Here is an 18,848-nt window from a genome sequence, read left to right on the forward strand (position 1 = left end):
ATAGTTTTGAGGATTATGATTGCTGGGCCAGTATTTACTCCAGAAATGCAGAACATAAAACCCTCCACCCACAGATATTCTTGCACTGGCATCGCCCAAAACCAGCATAGCCATTGGGGAGAGGCAATGAGGTTGCAGTCCAACCACATCTGGAGGGGCACACATTTCCTGGCTCAACTTCTGCACAAAGTTTGGATACCTAATGGCAGCCTTCCCTTGGGCTGAGGGACAAATGCCTCCTGTTCCCATCTGAAAGTCTGACTTGGAGTTTCTAAACCGATATCTAAACCAAGTTACTTCAACAACACTATAACAACACGTTTCTGAATGGAGGTATGTAATTTTCTCTCCAACAACCCCCCCCCCGTTAATAAAGACAATGTACAAACTTGCATTGCATCCAAGAAGACTGTCTGAAAAAAAAAAATGCCTGGAAAACCGTGTGTGAGACGTGTGTACTAGGAAGATGCACACAAAAGGTTATGAATTTTTGGACAGATGTTTTCCACAAACTGATGTACAAAAAGGACTGACAAAGTTGGGTGCAGGGGGAGTAAAGTGAATGAAACTAAACTTGACAGATCTGCTCATTCCTAGCCTTCCCAACCAGGTATCCAGCGGGCCAAGGAGGACGGAGGGGGGAAGAGAGGTATAATCCATCACACCTAAAGATACGTGCTTGTGGAAGAGTGCTGTATACAGATTAAGAAGTGGGACCAATGGAGGCATGCTGCCATTAACCCCACCCCTAGTACCTTAATAGGCTTAACGAGTCCATGGTGTAATTACTTAACCTGCTTCAGGCACTGATACACATACATACATAAAAATATAATGGAGAATTGCATGAAGTCAGACTCTATGAGTGACATCATGTCCTCACTTTCTGGAACTGGGCTGGAATCCTTGTTATGTAACAAGCTTTCATTTCAGCCTCTTTCTTATAGCCTGAATCCACAGGGTGGGAATACTGTAGGAAGGTCACGTCAGGTCTCCACATTCTAATGTGGGGAAGAGAGGTATGGCTAAAAAACTTTGAGGGAGGATCATGATTCATAGGTGCAGCTTTCCCTCTTCACTCAAACAGTGGGCTAGGAAATGCTGCACCTGTGGAGCCACTGGATTACACAGAACTCTACTGTGTCCAGGGTCTTGGCATTTTCCAATCATGGTCCCCGGCCTAGAAGGAATCTTGCTGGAGAGTGAAGGAGGCAAAAAAGACCATTGGGTGGTGAGTGAAAGAAGGAGCGTTATGAGGGAAGTTACGAAATGTGGACTAAATATGCATACAATTAGTTGGGCTTTGTTTGTTTCCAGGGTAAAGTGTCCAGACAGTCTCCTGCCGTCAGGGCCGGAGCTACCACTACGCGAAGTAGGCGACCGCCTAGAGCGCAGACCTGAGAGGGGTGTAAAACTGACCTCAGAGGGGCACAGAACTGAACTTACGAGGAGCACAGAAATGACTTGAGAGAGGCATAGTTTTATACAGACTAGTTTCTTGAAAAAAATGCAACTCAAAAGGTATATTTTAAAATTCTAAGATAAATACCACAACAGTACTATGGAATATAATTATTCATAAGGTCTTATAATTTTTTCTATATATTGCAACCCAGGGGTCATTTCATAGAAAAAGGGCTGCTTGTACTCTTGTTAGCTTAACTCACTTGCATATATCAGCCCTGGCATCAAAAACCACTGGGCAAGTAAAAATAAATAAGCACTTTCAGAGTTGCCAGTACTGCGTACCCTTGAGTCCCGTCCCCCCCCCCCCACGGAGGTGATCCCTGCTGCAACCCCTATTTCTTACAAATGTCCCATTGACACCAGCCACTGTGACCTATTTCCTCGGGTTAGAAGTCATCAGACAGGGCTAATGGACAGGCAGCAGTAGGGGAGAAAATTTTGGTGAATATCCTGTAGCTTCCCTCTCTCACTAAGCTACATTCCCCCAGTTACAACTGGAGACAGACTTCTAGTTTGGGAGGGGCTCCACCCATGTCCCCTCGAAACCAGGTCAGCCTGTGAGCAGAAATTCTACCTTGTGACCTGGAAGATCTACTAATCTCTTGCTCATGCCAATGCAGTTTGAGTAGGAAACAAAAGAGGAGGCACCACAAGATCCAAAGAAGAAATTCAAATTAAGTTTCTATTGCACTGTCTTAGACATGGCCATACAAGATTCCAACAGCTACAACAATATACATTCCTTGTTTGGCTTCCTGTATGACATATACAAGATCAACAAAAAAGGTACTGAAGGTGTTCTTAAGGAATTTGGAAAAATCACTGATGCATAATGGAAACAAAGATATTGATGCCGAAGATCTGTGCTGTGAACTTATTGCAATAGCTCAAAGACTTCCAAAGTCCACGCCACCATCTCTTCATAGTGCAACAAAAACTCCTGGATAGTGTGCCTAATGTTTCTGTTGCTCTAAGGATCCTTCTCACACTTCCAGTGTCTGTGGCTAGTGGTGATCGCAGTTTCTCAAAGCTCAAGCTTATAAATACATATTTACACTCAACAATGCCGCAAAGTAGACTAGTTGGTTTGGCAACTACATCAATTGAACATGCTGAAGCATCAGCCATTGACCTGAAGGAATCAGTGACAAAATTTGCAAAAGAGAAGTCACGCAAAATGAGATGTCGATGTGGCAAAAATAGAAACATTTAAGAGACTACAGTTCATAGGATTATTCAAAATGATTTGTGAGCTAGAACTGTTTTGTATTTGAGAAAGAAAATTGACAACTGTTGTATTGCTTGTTCTCTCAGTTTTATAAAATAAGATTTTCACAATTTCAACTTCTGTACTTTCTGTTTTTCCTACCATTTGTCTGCTTTTGAAAATTGGCTGGGGGGGGGCACAAGTAGTTTGTCTTGCCGACGGCGCAAACCCCCCCCCCCAAAAGCCTGGCACCAGCCCTGCCTGCTGTGCCCATTTTACTTAGGCCCTGCCCTATTTTTTTAAAAAAAATATAATTGCTTTTGGTAGCAACCGATCCAACAAGTCTAACTAATTAATGGGAATACAAATTATCACTGTTGCTGCAGAAAGCATAAAAAAGCCAGCAAACCCACAAAAGTGAACGTCATGCAACATTTTTACTAGTCAATCTGGGGCTTGCTGGGAAGAAGCCCACTCTATATCTATGTTAAACACAGAGGAGCAGGAGTCCCTCTGCTGGGACCCAATGCTGGCTCTCTCCTCCATTAGCCTTTCCAGGACAAAACTACATGTTACAGAGAGCCTATCCTTAGACGAGGGAATTCAGTTAAATTCTGAGAATATCTGAATGTCACAGCGGGAGCCTTTTACACCTCCCCTAATTTGCTTTGTTTTGTGTTTGGCCAGCATGGAGTTTATCCCCAAGTATGATTGCTCAGGCATGAAGTGCCGCCTGAAGCATTTTTCTGGAATGCAATTTCAACTTCTGATGATGGTAGTGTCTAGTTTAGCTGTGACTCGTTAGCATACCATAGGTTGTTGCCTGTGACAACCAGGCATGTACTCAGATACAAGGCTAGTTTAAGCTTATTTAGAATAACTGACAGATTTATATTGCAAATAAAAAATAACAGTAATTATTGTGCAATCAAAATTCTATGCGCACACTGTGATACTCCCTTGACTGAAAAATAATTTTCTAACAGTGACAATTAGACATGACCATATATTTATATCTGTATGAACACTGACAGTCAAGTTTTATATGAGACAAGAAATGTCTTAGCTTTTCCCCCTCCCTATTGATCTTAGCTGAAGAAGTTTTAAAACGAACACCTCAGAAAACAGTACCATTCCCTGCCCAACTTTTTTTTCCACATAGCATTTTTCCGAAGGATGTGATGACGGTAAGCCAGATTTTTCCTTTTAAAGCAAGAGAGCTTGCTCACAGTGTATTTTGTATTTTATTCTGCTCTGGGCCCATGCACATTAATATGGATGATTTTTCAAATTACCGGCAGTACAAGCTTCCCAAACGATGATAAAGTGGTCCTAAGTGTATATTGCCTATGCAAACATGGTGAGGCTTTAGCTTCACAAGAGGAGCACATAATTAATTATATCAGATAGTTAACTTGCATGGACAGGAAACTTATGCATAAATCAAGATTCCACTGAACATTAATATTCCACTGAAGAGGCAAGGAATGTTCCGTTTGAATATATACCAGGCGCTCCTTGGCTTTAAATATATTCCTTGAAATCAATAGTGCTTACTTTTTCTCTGAAACCGATGATACCATTTTTGAGTAGTGGCTTAAGACTGGGGGCATTGCTGTTGTTGTTATGTGCTGTCAAGTTTCCTCCAATTTCTGGCAAGCCCATGAATGAGTGACCTCCAGAAAGTGGTGTCATTAACAGCCCTGCTCAGCTCTTGCAAGCTCAAGGCCATGGTTTCCTTTATGCATCTTATATTTGGTCCTCGTTTTTTTCCTGCTGCCTTCAACTTTTCCTAGCACTATTTAGATGTATGTGTCAATCCAATAAACTGCATAAAAACTGTATATATTTTTAGTTTAAAATTGCCTTCTAGATCAGGGGGTCTCTGAAATATGGCCCATGGGCAACATCCGGGGCCCCTTGCCTTTTTATCCAGCCTGGTGAATATTGCAGGCTCAGGGACATTCCCATCAGCCTGTGTGGGTAGGTGTGCAGGTGGGCACATGTGCATTCCTTCAGCCCTTGAAAATGTGGAACATATATAATGTGGCCCTCATGCTGAAAAGTTTGGAGACCCCTGTTCTAAATCAAAGCATCACACACACCCCAACATTTTTGTGTCAGTTAAATCTAGAGTAAATAATGTTGACTTCTGCAGATGTTTTGGAATACAATTCCCACAACCCCTTAGTATTGGTTACATGGGCTGGGGTTGAAATCCAAAACATCTGGAGAGCCAAGGGTTGAAGTCTCTTCAGCTAAAAACAAACAAACAAATCAGGGGTATGCTTTGAAAAAATAAATAATGTAACATTTATAACAACACCATAAGACTGGCAAACCCAAAACAAATGTTCTGAAACAATGGATTATGAACTACATAATCTATTGTGTCCAAGCATTCAGAGCAGCGATCCAGAGCTCAATGAACTAGAACAGTCATCACAGCAGAGTAACAGACCACATAGACCTCATACAGAAAATCACCGCTTCATTCCTGGCTATCTTTAAGCTTTTGTAGCACAGCTGAGCTCTTAAGGAGTTGTTGTTTGTCAAGGTACCGGGTTAGACAAACCGATTTGACTTCATATAAGGCATCTTTGTACATTCATACCTCATTTAACTAATTCAGATGCAGGCCTCATGCCTAGACACGGCATGCACAATTGTGTCTCTTGCATAGCTTTACCTCTGAAGATTGAGAGTTATACTCATATCAAAATCTTGTGTAGTCATAATCCATACCACACCCCCAGAGGCCCCATGACTAAGCAGACCTGGGGATACTGCCATATACAAAACATAAATCCTTTGATCTCTTTGAAAATGGTTGTGGTATACTGAATCAGTGCCCCTCCAGAAGTGCTGGGCTATAATTCCCACCAGCCTGGGGTGGGAATTATAGCCTAGCACTTCTCACAACCACATAGCTGGGGATGTGAGAAGTTATATTCCAGCACTTTTAGGAGATGCTTGATTTGGAATGGCTGGTATAGCACCAAATCATTATAAAGATCCTTGGCCATTGCCTTAGCTGACCATTGTCCATTTCAGCATGCAGGATTTCAGTATCCTTGCAAGTGGTTCTAACAAGAGGTGGGAATATTCCTATTCGTAAATGGATATGTATACCCCTGTCCCAGCTGCACCTAATGTGGGTCTGGCCCCCGGAACTGGCCCTTCAGCTCATGCATCCCAATGCTGCCAGCGTCTCGCTCTTCCCACCATTTACAGAAGTAGCTCCTCCATCTCCCCGCTTGGCTGGCCACTCAGCAGCCATGTGGGGAGACAGAGCAGCTACTTCCACAATTGGCAGGAAGAGCAGGACGCTGGCAGCTCTGGGATACGTGAGTGGGGGCTAGGCCCACATTAGGTGCAGCTGGGATGAGGGTATTCATATCTGTTAATGAATACAAATATCCTCAACTCTACAGTAGTTTAAATTGTCTTGGTTAGTTTCTCAACTTCTATCTGCCTGGTTTTCTTTATCTAAATGTGCAACTACATAAACAGGTTAACACATGTAAATGACCAGTAGTCAGTCTCTCTCTCTCTCTCTCTCTCAATCTGGGGCCATCAAGTTAATGTGTTCAAACTTGGGATGTGGGAATCGACTCTTGCAACCTCAGAGGGAGAACAAATGGATTTTGGAAGGACTGGATCTATGAAAATATTTTGGGTTCGTTTAAACACTAAACGTGGAAAAATAATATCATCTTTTTGGAAAAACACACATCTGAATTTTTTTAAAGGTACAGAATTAACAAAGTATGTGCAATATAACATTCAGTACATAGTTTACAACAGCCTATTAAGACATGGGTTTAAAATACACATGTCTTAATAAAGATTGAGCACTTCACATATACATTGGTTTAAATCAAATGCAATTAGAGTAAGTAGAAATAAAAGAGGGACACTTACTTCAAAGTCGAGGTCAGAGTAGCGTGATTTTCTTCTCTATTATGCATTGGGGAACAAACAAAAACAAAGAGAATTGCATATTACTTTGATGTTTGCATGTGAAGGAACAATGCCTTTTTCTTAATTCTCTAAAGATATAATTACAGAGACACCTTTTCAAAAAAAATAGTTGCAGTTTAGTCATGACCAACACAGGTTCCACTGATTTTAATGGACCTGTTCAAAGAATAAGTAAGACTGCATCCAGCCCAGTGCTTGGTGGAGCTAAAGTCATACCACTACCAGATTCCACATGCTCTTTGCACAGTGATCCTGCCCCCCCCTCACAATCCTCAACTCTGTAAAGTGGCTGCTCCAGAAGAGCACAACTAATATTGTGCTGTTTGGCAAGGTGTCTGTTAGGTGACTGGTTGTATAACAGGTTGCACAACCAGCTATGCAACGAGCCATACAATAGACACTTGCCAAATGCTGTATGCATAGAAATCTCCAGCAAGCTAAACTGGTCCTAAACTCTGTGTGTGTGTGTGTGTGTGTGTGTGTGTGTGTGTGTGTGTGTGTGTGTGTGTGTGTGTGTGTGTGTGTGAGTGAGTGTGTGTGTGTGTGTGTGTGTATACAGTGGTGCCTTGCACAACGGGTGCCTCACACAACGATGAATTCACACAACGATGCCTTTTTCTGTCAAATTTGCTGCCTCACACAGCGATGTTTCCTATGGGGGATTTTCACACAACGATCTCCCTTTTCGCTCCTGTAAAAGTGTCTTACAATGTTTGGAAGCTGTTTTAAATGATTGCAATGGTTAGTCCACCTCCTGAAACCTATGCAAACTGATTTTGGTGTTGTTCTGACACTTGGTTAATTTATGATGATTTTTTCAATTTTCTCCATTGGAAACCATTGGATGGTCTGCATGTTATATTAGCATTTAAAATACAGGGGATCCATTTTACAGCAAAAGAGCAGCACGTTGCAGCAACAAATGACGCTTTATTAAACACCAACAGATATAGAGGTCATGGGAGGAACCAGATAGAGAAAAATGTGAAGACAGAGTCCTGCACCCGCCTTTGAAGAAGTAAGCAAACCTTTTGATTAGCTTGCCCTGGTGAAGATCCCCCTCCTCTGCTCTCCCCCCCCCATGTGTTGGACAGATTTTTAATAAACATTGTCACTTTGAAAGTGAAGCTCCTCTTCTGGAGGTATTTTAATTATTTATTTAGACATTTTACCCCACTTACAGGCTTTGACAATTCTGGCAAGTAGTGAAACTATAGCACAGCATGCATAAGCAAACAAAATTAAATAACCATGAAGCACCTCAATATATAATTAGAGAGCATTTTCTTTCCCAGTGAATAACAGTAGACCTCTGTTCCCCAACAAGCTTTGAATGCATTCATTACAGTTCACAGATCCCAAGTCATTAACCTGTCCTGGCCCTTGCAAACCCAAGTTCCTTTAGAAACAAAGCACTAACTCGACGTCTGTTGCCAGTGGATGACAATGACAGAACATGCGGATCCTTGTAGTTGCTCTCTATAGTACGCCAGCTCCACTGACAGGTCTGCGTGATTGGGTGGGGACTCCCACTACAGGATGAGGTGCCCCACTTTCGACCATAGACCACTCCGGAATAATCCATTCTTTGTTTTCCTTTCCCCACAACCTCTCAAGAAACAGATCCTTTCTTTCACTTCTTCCCACCCACCAACACTGCATGTTTTTTTCCTTCTTACTTTCTTGTTATGGGCAAGTAAGCCCATTTTTCTCTATACTCTGCTTCTCCTGGACTCAATTGGTTCCAAAGACTCTCCAGGGCAAACCTTTCATGTTTGCTTTTGAACACCAGGACTAAATCCAGATTATATCCCCAAAATAGTTCCAAGGCCTTGGATAGCTCCTTCAAAATTCAGACTGAAACCTGGAGCAAACTCACCACCACCTATGTAAAGAGCATCCCCATGTACCACTGGGTTGAGTGCACCATGTTACTTTGTAATTACCTGAAAACTATATAAATGCAGCCCCACAAGGCATTTCATGAGACATCACCTAAACTATGTGATAGCCTTCTTCCACCATTAGTGAGACCAGGCCATTATAACTACAAAAGTAATTTCAAGTTAAAGTGCCACTGTAGAGGAAATGAAGTTATTGCTTATTAACAATTATTATGATGATAATGATGTTATAGTTTTGTTATGGGGGAAAAGGAATTAATTACTAATCACTCATTATTTGTACCTAGTTACTTCCAAACTCTGTGCCTGCTCCTGCAAACTTTCATTGTAGCTCCAGGAAGAAGCCTCAGAAAAAGGAGATATTAATAGTCAATAGTAAAACCCAAACCTTTACATTTGATTATGGATTTGTTTTCAGAGAAAAGAGAACTCAAGAAATATATTTAAAATGCCAGTTTCTTCACTTTGATTCTTATATTTGTGTGATCAACATGTATGGTCTTTGGAATCAATGTGATTACATAATCTCTCTCTCTCTTTTTTAATGCTTTGGATAGCACTTTATGTTAATAACTCTTTATTTTAGCTAGTATGGGCAAAATCCAACTGAAGAAGAACCGTAGGCATGTTACTATTGTGCAAGCAGTGACCTTGTTTCCTGCTTGCACACATGGCTGCTTGTTCCATGGCCAGCCATTGAAACTGATCTCTTTCCTTGCAGAATTGCCCTTCCCTGACTGTGTAGGGCAGTCGGATACTTGCCTCTGCATAAAAACGAAGAAGACGGAACACAATTGCTTCTTGAGGAATGAAATGACTGTGAGACAAAACAAGGCTCTAAAGCACATCGCAATCATGACTGAACTGCAACCACTGACAAAAATACAGCGTTTTCACTGTGAGAGCCACTGATTTCTGTGTTGCTTGTGGAAGCAATTTGCAATATAATGAATTCAACAATTTTTTCTGCCAAAAAACAAAAAAACCCAAAACAACTTATATCCTGATGGGTGTGTTCTCAGAACTGACCACCACTGAGTTCAGTGCGAGAAACATTTTAAACAATGGTAAATTTTGCAGTTCTCATTGCCATCAATCAAATAATCTTTTTTTTAAAAAAACACACATAATAAATTGGTTTTAAATCACTGATTTGATCATCACCATCATGACATGCTGTCAAACCAGTTCTCACTTATGGCTTTCCAAAGTTCTCTAGGCGAAAAGTACTAGGAAGTGGTTTGCCATTCTCTTCCTCTGGGGCCACTCTGGGACTTGTGACCCAAGGCTCCCCAAGGGTGGCTCTTCTCTTGCAAGGCACAGTAAGGGACTGAGCTGCCAACCCTTGTTCTCCTGTTCTTTGCGCTATCCAACCAGCACTTGAAAGCCGTCATGAAGTGCAAAGCTGGAAGCTGTGACCTGCTGAAGACTCTAGGAAATGAAACCCAAAGTGGTTTGAATCCACTTGGGCATTTTGCCAGCTCATATGCTCATGAGGAACACAAAAGTGCTGTTGTGTTTGTGCAGAGAATCAGGCTTAAGCCTCCACACAGATCCAGTGCTTTACAACAAAGGTCAGAGTAACTCACATACTAGACCACTTCTACTGGATTGCCAGGTAGCTAGGTAAACATCACAGATGGGATGCAGCTCATGGCGCTGCAGCATTTTCTTGACTTAGGAAGTAAAGCCTGTGTACACTTTTCAAGTAGTAAGCCAACATGAGCTGACACACCCATTTTCCTTTGCATTTTAGGAAAACAGCATCCCCTTATACCTTTCCTTTCAAATGTGCAAACAGGGAGGCAGTGAGCCAGTTTCCCCAAAAGGAAAAATCAGAATAGTCATGAAGGTCAAACTGGGGGGGAAAAACACGTTTGTGGCAGGAATTCTAAAGCAGCTTCCCCCAATCTGGCATCCTCTATAGGTGTATCAGCTGACAGCGCCCATCATCTCCCAGGAACCTTATTACAAAAGGAGGGGGGGATCCAGTCTATCCCCTTCATGCTGCCACTAAAAGCACAGAGCCTCCCTCTGCCCCCTTCCCAAGCTCTTTCTATTCAGGAATTATGTCAGTGGAAAAATCAGTGGGGAGAAACTCAAACACAAAACAGGTTCAGGAGATATAATGGAAGAGTCATGCTCTAATGGCACAGTTATTGCCCAGTTTCTGCCAGGAATTCCGTGCACTTCCCTTCTTAATGTCTTTCTCCCTGTAGTGTCTTTCTCCACTCTAGAAGACAATCTTTCAAACATTTGAAGAGTGCCATTATATCTCCCTTTTTCCCCCAGTCTTTTCTCATATGGTCTGGTTTCCCCAGTCATTCTTGTTGCCTTCCTCTTGTTTCAGTTTGTTTGCATCTTTGATCCATGGCATCAGCAATACTTTCTATGGGAGTCTTTTGGTCTCATGGAAAACCTAGGTTTTCTACTACATGTACAGAAAAGAGCTTTTGATAAGTAATATGTACAGCTGGGACCCAGATACAGTTTGCATAGAGGAGGTAAAAAGGTCTGCTCCCTTCACCCTGAACAGAGTGATATTAAACATACATGCTGTGTTCGAACTATAGTTTAGCATGTTAAACTCTAAACTGTGGTTGGTAGTATTAGCTGAATGAAAACAGGTGGGCAACGGATTTGCATATTTTTCCTTCTTCTCACCTGGTACGCCTGCAAGGAAATTAAAAAAGTTTACACTAACTGCAGGTTAGTGTTATGACTGAGCATGGATAAATTGTGACTAATTTTTAACCAGGTTTTACTGAAATGGGTCAACTGTAAGTTTTGATTTACAAAGCTGGCTTATTCTAATAAACCAGAAAGAAAAATATATATACTAGGGGAGGGCAGTGGTAGAACTTGAATAATATGCCTATATAGGAAGAAGCTGAAAATTAGTCATTTTTTGTATCTTTAATGTGCCTTAAATTTGCAGATTGTCAAAAGAATGAGTGCATGTAATTGGTAGGAGTTGAATTGGGGGCATTTAGTCTGCTCTGTTCAGATTGTGTAAAGCTATAACTACTGTATGTCAGTTTTTCCCCCAAAGAACAGTGTCTTGCCAAAATATTACATTGCATAATCCATTGTTTCTCAGCTCCCTTATTTTCACAGAACAGACTTTGACTACAGTTCTCCAAAGCTGACTCTTTCTAGTAATTCTTTTTCTCATCACCTACTATTCTAGAAAGCACTGGAAATAGTGGAAAACACTGAGAAATAGTGTCATGATATGTTGCTTATTAAAAGTGACTCGAATACTGTCTGTCAATTAGCAAAGAGGGAAACTGCATATTCAGCTGTTCATTGCTGGGCATCTTAAGAGTGCTTCAGAGGTCACAACGTTCAGCATGTAGGAACAAATTCTTACTTTGCACTATAAAGTTTGAAATACATGAATGTGCTTTTAGACTCAATGAATGAATGAACGAATCAATGAATGAATGCATGTTGGCTGCCAAAACATGTCAGTGGCAATAATATAGACTGTCGTCTTCAAAGGGAAAGTTGGGACCTGGGATCTCGTTATCATCCAGGACATCCAAGTTTTTTGATAATGTAATCCTCGTGATAGATGGTGGGAATGCTGCAGATGTAATGTATTTTGACTTCAGCAGAGATTTTGACAAAGTGCCCCATGATATTCTGATTAGCAAACTAACTACAGTAGGTGTGGGCTGGATAGAATGACTGTTGTGGAAATACAATTGGTTACAGAATCGTACTCAGAGAGTGCTTGTCAATGGCTCCTTCTCAAACTTGGACGAAGTACCAAGTGAGGTACTACAAGGCTCATTCCTGGGCCTGTGCTCGTCAACATTTTTATGAACATATTGGATGAGGGGTGCAGGGAAAGTTAATCAAATTTTCTGATGACACAAAATTGGGTGAAATAGCTAATACTCTGGGAGACAGAAACAACATTCAAAAAGATCTTGATAGGCCCGTGCAATGGGCTAAAAACAGAATTAAATGTAAGAAGGATAAGTGCAGAGTTCTATACCTGGGAAAAAGAAACAGAATGCAGTTAGAAGATGGGGGATACTTGACTCAGTAATACTACAAGTGAGAAAGGTCTTGGTACTCTTGTAGACCACAAATTGAATATGAGCCAACAGTATGATGCAGCTGCAAAAAAGGGCAAATGTTATTTTAGGCTGCATTAACAAAAGTATAGTCTTTTGTACTAGCTTCTCTCTATTTGTTACTTATCTGAAATACTGCATCCAGTTCTGGACACCACACTCTAAGAAGGAAGGATTCAGACAAAGTGGAACAAGTTCAGAAAAGAATGACAACAATGGTCAGGAGACAGGAAAACAAGCCCTACTGTATGAGGAAAGACTGAAAGGACTGGGCATGTTTAGCCTTCAGAAAAGAAGACTGAGGGGAGATATGACAGCACTCTTCAAATACCTGAAAGACTCTTATAGAGAGAGGGGACAGGACCTGTTATCAATCATCTCAGAGTGCAGGAAATGTAATAATGGGCTCAAATTATAGGAAACCAGGTTTCAACTGAATATTAGGAAAAACTTTCTAACTGTTTAGAGCTGTACGACAATGGAGCCAATTATCTTGTGAGGTGGTGAGTGTTCCAACGCTGGAGGCATTCAGGAGAAAATTAGACAACCATCTGTTGGATACACTTTGATTTAGATTCCTGCTTTGAGCAGGGGGTTGGACTTGACAGCCTTATCGGTCCCTTCCATCTCCATTATTCTATGATGCTATGATTCTGTGAATCAACTATTTCTCTAACTCTGGAAGCATTACAAGTGAGTAAACAGCACTTGAAATCATTAGGTGTATATTAGGGTGCTTGGTGCTTTAGAACTTGTTCATTAGGAATAATGGGATGAAATTAAGACAAGAGTAGCTAGGTTAATATCAGATGAAAATATTCCTATTAGTTAATCTGACAGTGGAACTAATGAATGTAGGCACACATTTAACATTAGACTGAGCAGGTTATTGGGAAATGGGGGACAGAGGTCAAATGTAGTTTATTAGTATGCTGTTCCCCCGCCATCTTTTATTTCCATGGTTATACGACAACAGTAAACATTCATATAAAGTCTGAAAACCACATCCACTGAGACCAGAGGGAATAAGAAGTAGTGAACTTTAAACATAAAAATGGGGAAAGAAAGATGGCAGCAATTATTCATTTTGAGTCCATTTGGCTTTGAAGTAATCATGTAGAGCTTACTCTGTATAATTCCAAGACAACTTTGAACTCTGCTCACTGGAGGACAAAAATAGAAAAGCACTGAAGGATAATTTCCGTACACCAACCTGCATTAAGCTGCTGGCATCAGAGAAGGAGCAGCTCCACCCCAACAACTTAAGCAATTCCTCCTTCAGTTAAAACAGGATGGATGCCTGCTATATTCCTAACTGTAATCAGCTACCTGATTAATTATATAAGATATTGCCCAAGATGCATTATGCCGTGTAGGCTGTAATTGAAACAAGAGGTATAATACTATGTTGAAATGTATGCCCATGTTTCTATTAATATAAATCCTTATTATCAGTGGTTTATAATTCGCTTTGAGATTAAACTTGACATCCCAGCCCTGGAGAGGATTTCTTAAGAGAATGAAAAAACCCTATACTGTTTTGGCATTTTGAAGATTTACAAGTGTAGTTGAATAGAAGATTTGCTTACTCCCCCTGGGTTTTTTGGATGTAGTTTTGGAAGTCCATCTTATGAGGTTTTAATATTTGCAGACTATTAGTGACAGAGGAGGGATTCAGTACTACTCACCTCTTGTGTGCTGAAAATTATCCTGCTGTTTTATTGTATCAGCTTACCAGATGACTATTTGGGGTACCTCAATTCATATCTGTTCTGGAAACTGGCCCCTTCCAACTCATTCTATCACTCTATGTATCAGTTTAACAGGAATTCAGCCAACATGCACACAGTATTGGTTAAGAATAATAAAACTGCTCAGAGTAATTCAATTATCCTTATGCTTCCAGCACGTCTATACATTTTCTACCAAATGCTGCGATCTCAATTCAAAAGCTCTCAGTTCTTCACATTCAAAGCAATTTATTCACCTCTTCTGTCAGTACCTTTCTGAACTGGCTTAGTCACAACTGCCCAAAGAAGAAGTATGGTCTGAGGTAGGATACTTCTAGAGCCAGACTTCAATCTGGTGACATTTTAAGGAGTAAACTGATCAAGTGGTGGTCTGGGGATTTTACAGATTATTTGATATTCCTGGAATGCTGTGTTGATAATAAATAAAACTCTATGCAATGTTGCAAGCACTAACCAACAGTCTTTATTTTGCAGAATTGAATTATCACAGCTGGTACAGTTTGATTTCATTCTTCATTGTTCCCCCCACTGCTAAGGCTGTATGTAAACTGGGGCTCACCTTGATAGAAACCTTATCTTAATTTTACAGTTGGCAAGTCCTGTGTGGGGGGAATGTGAAAGAAGACAAATGGGTTTAGTGGCTTTCAAACCACAGCTCCTCCTATCTCTCTCTCTCTCTCTCTCTCTCTCTCTCTCTCTATCTGTCTATCTGTCTATCTATCTATCTATCTATCTATCTATCTATCTATCTATCTATCTATCTATCTATCTATCTATCTATCTATCTATCTATCTATCTATCTATCTATCTATCTATCTATCTATCTATCTATCTATCTATCTATCTATCTATCTATCTATCTATCTATCTATCTATCTATCTATCTGGTCCTGAATCTCATAAGCAGCTACATTTCCTTCTATTATTTCCAGGAGCCAGTAACTTGCTCAAGGTGGTACATCTTAGGCATTAGTTGCTTCTTTTCTAGTAGTCTAGACAGAATTCCCAGCCTAGCAACCTGCAGAGTCAGGGACAGCTACATACCTGTCTAGATGGGTTGGCTTGCCAAACTTTAAGGCTAATCATCTGACAGAGAGAAATGTCTCAATCTTGTCAAGATCCCTCATTAAGGCTTATCACATGGACATGAGAAATGCACCCGTCCTGTCAAAGGCAGGTATGATTAATTTCGGCATTTAGGTCTACACCTCTCAGAAAAAAAAACAAGACAAATAACAGCAAAACCAGGAAAGTGTTATGTTGTCCCAGAGGACCATCTATTGCCATTCATTAAGAGATTCCCAATAACCCAAAGGTCATAAATGTTGTAATTTTAATTGGTAGTTTGCTAATAAAATCTTTAGCCTTCCTTCTGTCAGGATCTTTATAGTCCTCAAATCCTCTCAAGAACCATTGCTTGTTGGCAACACATTATTTTAATTTTAATGGAACATACTTCCAAGCAAGTGTGATTGATCATGGCCTTCCTTAGGGATAATACTCTTTGCTTAGAGTTCTGTTTAATTCCACATTTGAGAGATTGAGCGGTTTCTTACTCCTGAGGATATTTATGAGGGATACCTTCCTGAAAAGGCAGGGAGGGAAGACTCTGCTTTCTCTTACATTGTTAGAAGAAAGATACACACTTATTATGGAAGTGCCTTGCAAAGATCTACATCTTCATACAGACTCTTCACCCTCCTTTCATCTATGAATCAAAAATACCAGGCAAGTCACTGCTTTCTTTCAAAGTAATTTGCTTTAAATGAGAACAGTTGTCTTGATGCATTCTTTCAAAGCATAAGCCAGTTCAAATGGATGCAAAATGATTTTGTCAGGAAAACCAAACACTTTGAACTGAAGAAGAGCACTCTAAGATATTTCCTTTGAAGCCAAGGAAGCTGAACTCGCTCCAGTCAATCAAGACAGGAAATGGCTAGATGCGAATGAGCTTGTGAAAACAGACACATGGAGGTTGTGATGGCATGCCAGAAGGGCTTTGTAAGATCTTATGTATATATTATGGTTGGGAAGTAATGCAATATTGGGCATGGCTTTCCCACTAGCTGTGACATATGGACAAGCATGCTTCTGACCAGCTGAAATGCAAAATCCCTGCTGTTCACAGCATCATATCATTTGCTCCCATACTAAATGTGATGTGCTTCATAGTACTGCCTTCACTTCCACCTACAGGCCTCACAGCTCATTCTAGAAATAAACTAATGACTTTACAGTTGAAGAATATCGCTTATTTTGTTTGTGCTGTAATTGACTCTATGTTTGCTTGGCTTTGGAACTGTCCAGATAGGAAAAGACATATCTAACCTGTGTATTTTTTAAAAAAATAATGCCACTTCAATGTCTGCCTTTTAAAAATTTATTCAAAAACGGGTGTATATTTTTAGACATAACCAAGTTAAGTCAATGTCAGACGGCAGGAAACTGGACACTGCAAATAAATCTGTGCATAGGTTATTGTGTGATCCTTTTCTATCCGAGTAATGGAATATATTGTCCCCACCAGTTTCACATTTTGAATTGGCATTTGCTGCTGTGCATCCAAGAGCATCTGCTGTGACAAGCTATTGACATATAATGTGTGGAAAGATTGCAAGCAGAGATTTTAACTTTGGCTTGCTATCTTTTTTTAATGCAAAGTAATTCAGAAACTAAAAACTATTTAACAGAAAACTCCAGCTCTGTTTCACAACAGCCCTTATGCACAATGAGGCGTGAACTGCTATGTGGCACTTTAGGGCTATTCCCTGCTTAATGTGATGCAAAACTGATGTTTTGACCCTGACATCTTGGTCTCTCTTGCTCCCTCCCTCCTTCCCCCCCTCCTTCCCCCTTCTCTGTGTGAAACACTTGTGCCCATTGGAATGAATAGAACAGCTGTAAATTAAGTTTTACCAAGCATCTAAGTTGTCAACTAGTAATACTGTATCACCTATGTATCATATTTTTAATAATTAGAGGAGAATCTGATGTGATTTGTATCCAAATATTTGCAATACAAATCAGGTTCCCATCACCCTGAGCTAAATTTGGGATGGCCTGAACCAATTTCTTCTTGAGTTTCTAAAAGTATTTGTAGGTATGTATACCATTCCAGATGGCGAATTAAAAAAAAACTGAAAAAGGTGGAGAACACAGGACTATGACCTGGGAATGGGCAGGCTGTGAGTGTGTTACGCTCTTGGAATGTGGTGGACCTTTAGGAGGCAGGCAAAAGCTCCCACCAACTTCTTTCCATACACCCCCCAGGAGCTGTGCTCAGGGAAAATACTGGTTGGAGGAGTAGAATATGTCCCCTTAGTATCTCCTCTCCAAGTGTTCCTCCCATTCCCACCCACTCTGCAACATGCACTGGCCCAAAAACAAAGAAAAATTGTTGTGAAAATAAAGGCCATCAGCTGAAATTACAAATAAATAAATAAATACTGTAAATGAATGAATGAATGAATGAATGAATGAATGAATGAATGAATGAATGAATGAATGAATGAATGGAAGTAAAAATAGCAGTGGTGGTGGTAGAGGAAATAGTCCCTAGCTGTACTTTGGCCTCACCAATCACACACCAATCAAAGCCCCACATCAGTTATCGATTCCAAATTCACTCTCTCTCTCTCTCTCTCTCTCTCTCTCTCTCTCTCTCACACACACACACACACACACACACACACACACACACACACACACACACACACACACACACTTATTCGGAACTATTTTAAAGACTGAATGTAACTACCTAAAATAAAAAACATGAACATTATGAAAGGCGACCAGTCCAAGTATCCTCTCCTCATCGCCATGCCCAGATGCATAATAATTGCTTGTTTAGGTGGCTGGGAAATAATCAGAATCGAGGGAGGTTGATCTGAACCCTAACTTGGGCTCAGTCACTGGTGTTTCCAGAAGAGTTTTTGTTTTCCATTGGAGTTTCAGCTGCCAATCTCCTGCTTCAGCACTTCTTTTGCTACAACAACTTGTGCTTTGGTTCAAATGTAAGCATTTTACATCTCAAACATCAAAGCAAGTCTCAATAATTCGTAGAGGAGTTCTAACCAACTTGAGCAACACTGGCGGATCCTTGCCTGCTCTAGTAACACACAAATATTTCCCTTTGCCTTGCTTTAACATCCCCCCAAAGCTGGAACACATCCCATTGATAACTTCTCCATAGGCAATGATACTCTCAGGTGAGTTACCAAGTGCTTTTCTAAAGATGTTCTTGGAGTACAAATTAAAAATTTATTTTTTAATTAAAAAGCAATTTTTACTGCATCTATTTGTTGCCAGTACAAGTTGCCAATTATATAAATATCTCTTGGATGAGGAGATCTTTATTTATCAGCTTACTATGTTGAAACAATACACCCACAACAATACACACTAATCATCCCAACTCACAGCCATAAATACTCCACGCCCTAG

The 18,848-nt window shown here is 40.5% G+C and overlaps 1 protein-coding gene across 5 annotated transcripts in view; it reads right to left on the minus strand.

Annotated features, from left to right (window-relative positions):
* Positions 1-18,848, minus strand: part of ADGRB3 (adhesion G protein-coupled receptor B3) — a 585,030-nt gene that overhangs the window by 12,165 nt on the left and 554,017 nt on the right. For all 5 annotated transcript variants that reach the window (XM_078386075.1, XM_073000099.2, XM_078386069.1 and 2 more), the window contains one exon: positions 6,599-6,634. In XM_078386075.1, coding sequence (XP_078242201.1) covers positions 6,599-6,634 — 36 coding nt within the window. The remainder of the gene's footprint in view (positions 1-6,598; positions 6,635-18,848) is intronic.

Source organism: Pogona vitticeps, chromosome 1 (assembly GCF_051106095.1).
Source record: "Pogona vitticeps strain Pit_001003342236 chromosome 1, PviZW2.1, whole genome shotgun sequence".
Lineage (NCBI taxonomy): Eukaryota > Metazoa > Chordata > Lepidosauria > Squamata > Agamidae > Pogona > Pogona vitticeps.